At 34.5% G+C, this 10,677-nt stretch overlaps 1 protein-coding gene across 5 annotated transcripts in view; it reads left to right on the top strand.

The window, feature by feature from the left end:
• Window positions 1–10,582, top strand: part of CBL8 (calcineurin B-like protein 4) — a 62,162-nt gene extending 51,580 nt beyond the window's left edge. The window contains exons 1-9 of one of the 5 annotated variants that reach the window (XM_011046322.1): window positions 7,053–7,354; window positions 7,495–7,729; window positions 8,398–8,480; window positions 8,584–8,643; window positions 8,875–8,983; window positions 9,138–9,190; window positions 9,417–9,497; window positions 9,594–9,706; window positions 10,095–10,582. In XM_011046322.1, the coding sequence (XP_011044624.1) occupies window positions 7,651–7,729; window positions 8,398–8,480; window positions 8,584–8,643; window positions 8,875–8,983; window positions 9,138–9,190; window positions 9,417–9,497; window positions 9,594–9,706; window positions 10,095–10,158 (642 nt within the window). In that variant the 5' untranslated portion in view covers window positions 7,053–7,354; window positions 7,495–7,650 and the 3' untranslated portion in view covers window positions 10,159–10,582. 5 annotated transcript variants of the gene reach the window in all.
• The last annotated feature ends 95 nt before the right edge of the window (window positions 10,583–10,677 follow it).

The raw sequence follows: 10,677 nt of genomic DNA, 5'->3' as shown, positions 1-10,677 counted from the left end.
TAAATTGCATTGCAGCATCAGAAATTTCGCGAAGTGTTTAGACAATGTATATAGTTTCTGGGGTGGTACTTGGAAGAAGTTTGTCTTAACAGTTATTTCTCTTTGAAGCAGCACTTGAACTGTTTTATATATGCTAGTGATAAAAGTTTCAAGCATGTTCAATGCTTACAAATTAGTGTATGATAAGAAATGAAATCTGTCGAAAATGGTTGAATGATCGACTATTGAAGGGCCTATTAAATCTGTTTGTGTTCAAATATTTCTGTAATTGCTTCAAGTTTACGATGGAATACGACATACATCTCATTCCAAGGACAGAAGAGATGGAGATTACATAAACATATTCGATTGAAATTGCAGAGATAATTAAAAAGAATTGACTGGTAAATTAAAAAAAAATCTAAAATCTATTGGTACCCATGTAATAGCTGTTGGTGGGAGAAACCACTAGTGGTGATTTTAAAATACTCAAAGGGGATAAAATATATTATTTTATTTCAAGAACAAAAGCTTACAATTAATTAAACAAAAGCTCAATACACGCCTTCTCTTACTCTTTTTCTCTGTAGTGTTTCTCTCAAATCTTTCCACGCATAATTATATATCTTAACTGCTTATTTATACACAAATTAAAAGTAAAAAAAAATCAAACTTTAAGTGTAAAAGCAGCTGGCGGCATATAGCTGGTGGCTGGTGGCTGGTGGTTGGGCGGTGACAGCTAGTGGTTGCCTTCTTTGACCTTCTAGATTGAGTTTAATACAACAAATCTCCCCTTTAAACTCAATCAAGAGGTGTCATTCAAAGCATGAACTTCAATTTGATCAAAATTTCTCTTTTCAATAGCTTTGTAAAAATAGCTACAACTTGATTATTTGTTTTGCAGTATATCAGTTCGACTTCTTTATTCTTTACATACTATTGGATAAAGTGATGATGTGTATCAATGTGTTTACTTCTTTCATGATACATCGGGTTCTTTGCCAATGCAATCGCTGATCGATTATCAATATATATCTCTGTAGGATTTTTTTTAGGAAATCCCAAAAACTTCAACATATTCCTTGACCATATTAAATGGCATATAGTTGAGTTGACAGCAACATACTCAGCTTCACAGCTTGATAATGTTACTATCGATTGCTTTCTGGATGACCATGTGAAAGATATATCTCCCATGAAAAAGACAAACTCTGTTGTGTTTTTCCTTTCATCTAGATCTCTATCCCAATCACTATTCAAGTAGCCAACAAGATTGAAGTTTTTACTTGAGGTATAAAACATACCTTCATTTATTATGCCTTTGATGTAGCAAAGAATTCTTTTGACTACATTCAAGTGAGACTGGTCTAGTGTCTTCATATATCTGCTCCGATCTATTACATGTCAAGTACCTTAAGCTTCCTACTAAGTTTTTAAAGTAAGTTGGATCAATATTTTCAACTTTACTCTTCTTCAATTCCATTCCATTCTCAACTGGAGTTGATACCAGATTGCAGCTTTTCATCTTGAACCTTTCAAGAATATCTTTAGCATAACTGCTTTGGGATACAAAAATCCCTTCTTCTTTCTACACCACTTATAAGCTAAGAAAATGTGTCATCAGACCAATGTTTGTCATCTCAAACTCATGTACCATGCTTTTTTTAAAGTCTTCAAACATGGTAGGTTTGTTGCCGGTGAATATCAAGTCATCAACATATAAGCACGCAAATAATATGATGTCATCTGTTTTTTTTCTTCACATATATTGTGTGTTCATATGGACATTTTTCAAATCCATTATCTTGAAAATACCTGTCAATTCTAGTATTTCAAGCATGCGAAGCTTGCTTCAAACCGTAAAGGGCTTTCTTCAACTTGTATATTTTGCCTTCATTTTCAGTTTCAATATATCCAAGTGGTTGTTCAACATAGATCTCTTCTTCTAGGAAGCCATTCAGAAATGCTGACTTCATATCGAGTTGATAGATCTTACATCTATGTTGTACAACCAGTGAGATCATCAGTCTGATTGCCTCTAGCCGGGTTACTGGAGCAAATACTCCTCCATAGTCAATGCCTTTTCATTGTGTGTAGCCTTTTGCCACTAATCTTTCTTTGTATCTTTGCACTTCTTTTTTTGCATTCTTCTTTTTCTTATAGACCCATTTGACACCTATTGCTTTCTTGTTTTCTAGTAGATAAGTCAACTTCCAGGTATCATTCTTCTCAATGGCATGTATTTCTTCATCCATTGCTTCTATCCACTTCTTTTCTGTGATAGCTTCATTAAAGCTAAATAGGTTATTATCTGCAAAAAAACAAAATAGAGTTGTATCTTCCATGATTTAAGTGGCATCATATAGCTCTTCTAGATTTTTCATCCTTCTTGGTCCTTCTAATAAGGATGCTGATAATGGTGTTAATAATGATTCTGATGTGTTTCTCCTGTTGAATACAGGGAATCTATGTTTGAACTTTGTGGCTCATCTGCTGATAATATCGGACCTTCTACAAGTATTGTTGGTACTTCTTCATCTTAAAGGATCAAATCAGTGCTGATCTATTTGATTGTTTCTTAGTCAGCATTCCATTGTCAAGTTTTATCTTCTTCAAAGATAACATCTCTACTCATAATTACCTTCTTTGTGATAGGATTATACAACTTGTATCCCATCCTTCTATCACTGTATCCGACAAAGATGCATTTCTTGCTTTTATCATTGAGTTTGGTCCTTCTTGCATCTGGGATCTTTACATATGCCATACAATCAAAGACTCAAAGATGAGTAACACTTGGTTTGTGACCACTTCATGCTTCTTATGAAGTGACAGCTTGCAAACTTCTAGTTGGGCAGCGATTCAGTAGATACACTACACATGATACAGCTTCAGCCCAATATTGTTTAGGCAGCTTTTTTGCTTTGAGTAGACTTCTTGCCATGTCAAGAATCGTTCAATTCTTTCTCTCAACTACACCATTCAGCTGTGGTGTATAAGTTGGTGTTGTTTGATGTCTAATGCCTTGTTGTGTACAAAAGGCTTCAAAGTCATTTGCTGTATATTCTCCACCTTGATCAAATCTCACGGTTCTGATCTTATAGCCACTTTGCTTCTCAACAATTGCTTTAAAATAATTGAACACTTCTGACTTCCTCTTCAGAAAGTATATCAATGTCTTTCTGCTAAAATCATCAATGAAAGTAAGAAAGTATCTATTTTGTTTAGTCGATATAGGCTTTATAGGATCACACATATCTGTGTGCACTAACTCCAGTGGCTTGTTTGCTTTCTAGTTGATTTCTTTAGCAAAACTGGATCTGTGATGTTTGCTAAGGACACAACTCTCACAGACTTCATATGGATGATCAATGTAGGGCATACCTTTGACCATCTTCTTGCTTCCTAACATCTTCAAATTTATGAAATTCAGATGTCCAAGTCTTAGATGCCAAAGTCACTCTTCACTGTTGGTGATGGCACTTAAACACTTTGTTGCATCATATTGAATGTTTAAAGGAAACATCCTATTCTTGGACATTTTCACATAGACAATTAATCTCCCATTATAGTTTGTAATTATCAAATGGCAATTTTTCGTGAAAAATGTATAACCTTTCTCCATAACTTGACCTATACTCACCAAGTTCTGCTTTATAGCTGGGATATAGTAAACATTGACGATGTAGCTATGATCGTCATTCTTCAACTTGATTGGGATGTTGCCTTTACCTTTGAATGAAACTTTTGAGGTATCTCCAAAAGTGACTAGACCTTGTATGGTCTTATCTATATCACCAAATAGATCTTATTGACCACACATGTGATTGCTGGCTCTAGAATCTAGATACCAAATATTCTTTTAATTCTTACCAAGTCCTTATTGGACAAATAATGCAACTGCTCCTCTGCTGTTGGCATCCTCCTCTATATAGTTGGCTTACTCACATACCTCTAATGGAGCGTTCCTTTGACATTTAATGTTATAGTGCCCAAATTGATTGCAATTATAACACTGGATATTCCTCTTGTCACGGTTATTGTAACCACCTCCTCTTCCTCTAAGAGTGAATGCTTGTTGTCCTCGACCTCCTCTAGTGGTGTTTCTACCACCTCTTTATCCAAAACCTGTATTCCAAGAACCTTTTCCTTGAAATTACTGAAATCCTCCTCGTGTTTATTAACTTCTTCCTCGAGTGGTATATCCACTTGTTAAAGTCTCCCCTTGCTCATATCAGTCTTTGAGAGGCAACTTTGCTTGTAAGGCATGCTCAATTACCTTATTTTCATTTCTTTTTACAATCTTTTGCATATAAGCTTGCAAAGAACTCATAAGCTTATCAAATGTCAATGTGTCCACTTCTTTGGACTCTTCAATAGCAACAATAACAAAATCAAATTTTGGATCTAGGCATCTCAAAATTTTCTCAGTAATCTGAGCATCTGTGAGGGCTTCTCCATTTCTTCTCATCTGATTAACTATCACCATAATTCTTGTGTGATAATTAGAAATAGATTCTGAGGGCTTCATTTGTAATAATTCAAATTCACCTCGCAAAAACTGGAGACGAATCTTCTTGATTCTGTCAGCACCTTTGTATTTTTGTTAGAAAGTCTCCTATATCTCTTTTAATGTTTCTGTGAAAGCAATAATCTTGAATATGGCTTCATCAAAACCTTGATAGATGATGGTCTTTACTTTGTTGTCTTTCTTTTTTTTGGCTTTGAGAACTTGTTTTTGTGCCTCTTGTAAAGCATCTTCTACTTCTTTGGACTCTGGTTCATCATAACCATATTGCACAATCTTTATACACTCTTGTGAACCATGAAATGCCTTCAATATGATGCACCAACTATTATCGTTTTCTTTGATTAGCTTCGGGATGAGTGTTTATGCATTTTCTGTAGTCATTTTTCTCTTTGAATGACTATATCGCCTTTTATAAGTTGAATTTGGCAAAACAAACACTGTAGATACATCTAAAATGCTCAAAAAAGTAGGGAATCAGTCTGACTTTGTTGAAAATAGGTCAAAAATAGGGTGAACTAGTTAAAAAACCAATTATGTATGTCGGGCAGTTCACTGGGGTTGAACTGAGAATATTCTTCAGCGCAGCTTGTGACTCGGCTTAAAAGGCGGCTTATACGGCTCAATATATGACGTGCGTGGACTCCAATTGTCGTCTACCTCTAGGCGCGTCGGCTGCGCGTAGGCTATTGTTCTGGACTTTTAGGCAGCACGTATGGGCTACCTCCTTCTCTGATGAAGCTGATTTTTGCACTAGTGAGTTTGTATAGATGATCCTTACAATATGGAATGATCAAAAATTGTTTTTAACAAATGTGAAAAATCAGATATATCTCAAAACCTCTTATATTTTCGGACGAACGGTGCTCTAATACCAATTGTTGATGGGAGAAAGCACTGGTGGTGGTTTTGAAAAACTCAAAGGAGATCAAACACATTGTTTTATTTCAAGAACAAAAGCTTATAATTAATTAAACAAAAACTCAATACATGACATTTTTTACTTTCTTTCTCTCTAGTATTTCTCTCAAATCTCTCCATACATAATTGTATAAACTTAGTTGTCTATTCATACACAAATTAAAAGTAATAAAAAATGAAACTTCGAATGTGAAGGCGGCTGGCGGCTGGCGGCTGGCGGCATATAGCTGGCGGCTAGGCGGTGACAACTAGTAGTTGTCTTCCTTAATCTTTTAAATTGAGTTTAATACAATAATTGCATCACAGAGGTCATTTCATAGAATCACATACTTTATATATAATCTGAATATGTAAATTGAAGCAATCCATTTAGAGATTACAGGAGAACTCCATAATTTAGTTGGACAGTACAGATCAAACATGGGTTTAACCATGCATGCAAAAACCTTGAAGGGAACCTTCCTTATTTAGCAATGGCCGATCAGGACATATAACTTGAAGACGGGTTATGAGAACCTTTGAAATGTTAACCAACAGGTGTGCATAGTGGATTCTAGCTGTAAGTTTCAGGATGCGAGCCTCGTTGCTTGCCAATCCATCATCACTTTCCTTGAGATATTATTTTAGCAAAGTCTATCAAGTTTTCTCATGTAAATGTCTTCATTAATTCAACTAAGAAGCCTGTTCATATCAGGTTTCAAAAACTACATTTCTAGGTCAGTGCACGAGACAGGCGAATAGGATTTAACAACTAATGGCATACTGAGAAAAATATCCTGTCAAATGACAGGTATTATTTGAGCCTATTGCACATGTATGATATCTCTCCCGGCGAATCATCACTCGATGAAATGTGCCATCATTTTCAAAATCGATTTCAAGACGGAAGGAAATATGTATCTTTAAAAATATAGTTATAGTTGATTTTTAAATAATTTTTATATTAAAATATATTAAAATAATTTTTTTATTTTTAAAAAATTATTTTTAAAATTAACACATCAAAAATAATCTAAATTATATATTACTGCATTCCTCAATATTCTATAATAACTCTATATCCAATAAAGAAAATATAATTTCAATGTTTTCATTATACAAGGAGTGAGGGAGAGCATTCTTAGAAAACCTGTCACAACTCTGCGATCAATCTAATGATTCTTTGGTCTAAAATTTGGCTAAAACTAGGTTTTACATTGTGCTAAATTGAGAGTTAATCTAAGTAAGTTTAAGTGATTTGATAGATTAATTTATAATTTGATTAATCATGTTAAAAGTTAAATGAAACTTGATTTGAATTTAAAAAAAAAAACAAAATATTATGATTGTAATTTTAAAAAAAAAAATTAAAACAATATACCTTCCCTTGTCCAGCCCATCCCAAAACTTGAACCAAATTATGGGTTGAGTCCAATTTTTCTTTATCTGTTTTGTGGGAATTAGTGGATAATTGTCTTCATATAGTTCTGCTCCCTTTCAAATCCATCTCTAAGCTTTTTGTACTTTACAAAGGGATGGTCATGTCAGCTTACGACTTTGTTTGGTAGTAAGTACCATATAACACTTGTGAAATTCTTTGTCGTGTTCGAAAGTTTTGAAAACTCAACTATATCTTTATATTAATTTATGCTCTTGAGGATGTAGATTTATAGACGCAAGCTTTCAAAAAGATTACAAATTGGACGTGTGGCTAAAAGAGAGTACGTTTTGGACAAATGTCAACTGGCAGTGACATGGAAGAAAATGGTTGCTGAAAACTCATCATACCTGACCGGAGGAGTCTTGCCATAGACAAGTAAAGGTCTGCTTTGTGGGTTTTCTTTGTGCTGATGACACCGTCTTCTTGATCTTACCACTTAAGTTGAGCTCTTACATCCTTAAACGAAGAGGCATATCCATAAGATTCCAAAAACCCGGCAATTCAAGGTAAGAATTTTTGCTTTAACCTTGATCTCTGTGCTTTCAGCTATGGTGGATCAATTGGTTTGATTTTTTACTTTTTTTGGTTGTTCCTGATCATGACCAGATATATGTCTATGTTTTGTGGATTTGATCTTTCTCAGCAGGTTAAAGGCTGCAGATACTCAAGCTTAGCAATTATTCCAATCTAGCGTATTTCTTTGTGAATTGCCAGGTGGGATTTTTTTCAGTAGAAACCACCGTTGGCATGCCTGCTGATTTCCAAAAAGTTTTATAAGTGGATCGTGCTGGTTGTCTTGATCATGGGCTGCTGCCAGTCAAAGAGATCAAAAACGACAGCATGGTGTAAAGAGCTGACAGTTCTTGCTTCTGGAACACCCTGTGAGTATGCATTATCAACGAGCCTACTTCCTAGCTATGCTTCAATGGATATTCCACTAATTTCTGGACAGCTGTTGTTTTTTGTCTTACGACATGGATGGATAGAGAGTGCCTTGATTGGTTCCTGTATATTAACCTTTTTTTGACAATATTGAAACAATAAGAAGCATGCATATGATGCTGTTAGGGGAAAAGGGGAGAAGGAAAAAACAATTCTGTTCCTAATTATTAGTTTAAGTTTCTGCTAGAAACAGCTTGCTCAGAGTTAGTTGCTTGCCCTGCTAAAAGTACCATTTCATATCGTGAAAATCATTGCATGAAACAGCTAAATGTTAAATAATAATATAAATTATATTTTGGAATTTTATTTAAAAATTTAAATGATTGGGTTAAGATATTTTTTTGATATAATATTAGAGTCTTAATGATTAAGTTATCACAAGTTCAAATTTGATCACTTTTATTTATTTAATAAAAATTAAATATAAAATAACGTGGATCTATACAAGTTTCGAGCTTAAAGAATTTTAACTTGAAAGGATACGTTAAAAAATAATATAAATCATATCTTGAAATTTTATTTAAAAATTTAAATTATTAAGTTGAAATAGTTATTTGATAGTTCACTAGACAAGAAACTGTTAACTGTTGATTTTTGTTTATTGCAGTTACTGTAAGTGAAGTAGAGGCCTTACATGAACTTTTTAAGAAATTAAGTAGTGCAGTCATTGGCGATGGATTTATTAGCAAGGTATGGATATTAGGTGCCATTTTAAAATGATGTGTGTTAATTTCAGCATGTATACAATCATGGCTTGGTGATATCATTTTAATGTCTGCTCGCTTCTTGTCAGGAAGATCTTCAGTTTGCGCTCTTCAGGAACAACAATAAGAAGAATCTGTTTGTAAACAGGGTATGTATGCCAACAAATTCTATGATATTGGGATAGTTTGCTTTTAGCTTTATGTTGGTGCTGAAGAAGTATAGATAGTGGTGCATCTTTCAGGCCTTTTATGGCTCCTCTCAGAGAATTTTAATAATTCACAATGCTAGAGATTCTTCCTCATATGGTCATGGTGCAGCCGCCTGGTGCTATGGCCTTTACCTTCTTTCTAAGTTGCATCTACTTCTGGTACTTCTGCAGATGTTTGATTTGTTTGATGTCAAGTGCAATGGAGTAATTGAGTTTGGAGAATTCGTTCAATCTTTGGGTGTCTTCCATCCAAATGCTCCAGTTGAAGAAAAAATCTACTGTAAGGTTAATATTTCCCTCGACTATAATGCATGTAGGTGTACCTGCACCCGCCCACCCTCACACACAAATATCCATTTTCTTCTGCATGTCAATTTGGTTTTTGTTAGTCAGGTGATGAATAAATTACTAATCAGGGAAGAATCTTACTGCAGTTGCTTTCAGATTATATGATCTAAGGCAAACTGGTTTCATTGAACAGGAGGAGGTGTGTTCCGTTTCTTTCCCTTGCATACCATATAGTATATTTCCTATAATATGCTGAGAACTTGAATGTTTAAAGTTTTTTCCCCCATAATCCTACATTCACGAACTTCAGAAGAATTATAAAATCAGAGAATTGAGTCGAATGTTTTGAAAAATGAAAATGATTATTTTAGCAATGATTGTGTTTTCAAATTTATATTCTGCCTAAATTTTGGATTATTTGATAGTTGAAGGAGATGGTAGTGGCCCTTCTTCAGGAATCGGATCTGGAACTGTCAGATGATGTCGTCCAGACAGTTGTTGATAAGGTTCCAATTGGTTTGGTCTTGTCGAATCTGTTAATTCTTGCTTATGTGATTGAAACATTCTGATATTTCTTTTTTTTCGAATGGTTTCCTCGACAGACATTTAGTGATGCTGATTCAAAAGACGATGGAAAAATTGATCCTGAAGAATGGAAGGAATTTGTGTCGAAGAATCCTTCTATTATCAAGAACATGACTCTACCTTACTTAAAGTGAGTAGCAAGTTCCAAAATCAGTTTGTAAATTGTGCAAAGGAACCCTGCATCTGAATTTGTTACTGGAAAACTATTAATCTTGACAGTGCCCCAAAATTGAACCTGGATCGGTGATCACTGCATTTTCTGGTGAACTTTCTTCACATTTAATCCCATAAAAACTTAACTAAAAACCCTCGCACCTTCAACGTTCCTCTTTGATAGCTATTGTTCCATCAGTCAACTTGCTGATGCAGTCAAGTTTGTTGAGTTTAAGTTTTTGTTTTTTTTTTCCTTGAGCATGGTTTCAAATCATGGGTTCATATGATATGCATGGCTTTATGTTTTCTAGGATAACATTGATTACTATAATAGACTTCCAGCATGACCATTTTGTTTCTTCCAGGGATGTATCTATGGCCTTTCCCAGCTTCGCGCTAATTTCTGAAGTGGGAGAGTCAGAAATGTAACAGATCAATTATATAATTTCTAGCATGGGGCGCTTTTGAATAATCAGAGCTCAACTAAAAAGATGTTGGAATCTGCATGAATGCCGATAGAAGGGCTAGAAACTCTTGATTTTACAACCCTCTGAAATGAAACCATGATTTGATCGAGGTGCAACTTATTAGCCATTTTAAGCCTCTTGGTTTTGTTCTTTAATGCAGAGTCAGCACAGCTTAGTTTGCTTCATGTTTTGCACAAGTATATTACATTTCAGCAGCAGAAATTCAGTGGTGGTATGTTTTGAAAATGTATGTGGTAGTATTTAAGCAGATACTGTTAAGAGTTGTGTTTTTGTATTTACTGCTGTTTTTCTTTAAAGAGACAGGTAGCATGCTCCATCTGTTTCCAAATCAATATATGATTGAAAAATTAAGGCACATCAACAAATTTTTTTGGCCGATATCCATTAAAATTCCACATAGAGATCAAAGCAGGAAAAGGAAGAGAAGGAAAGATCAATGAACAATAAAAATACTGAATTA

The sequence above is a fragment of the Populus euphratica genome, unplaced genomic scaffold (genome assembly GCF_000495115.2).
Source record: "Populus euphratica unplaced genomic scaffold, PopEup_1.0 scaffold97.1, whole genome shotgun sequence".
NCBI classification, from domain to species: Eukaryota; Viridiplantae; Streptophyta; class Magnoliopsida; order Malpighiales; family Salicaceae; genus Populus; species Populus euphratica.
The sequence above is the reverse complement of the archived record's forward strand: the minus strand, read 5'-3'. Positions and strand labels throughout refer to the sequence as shown.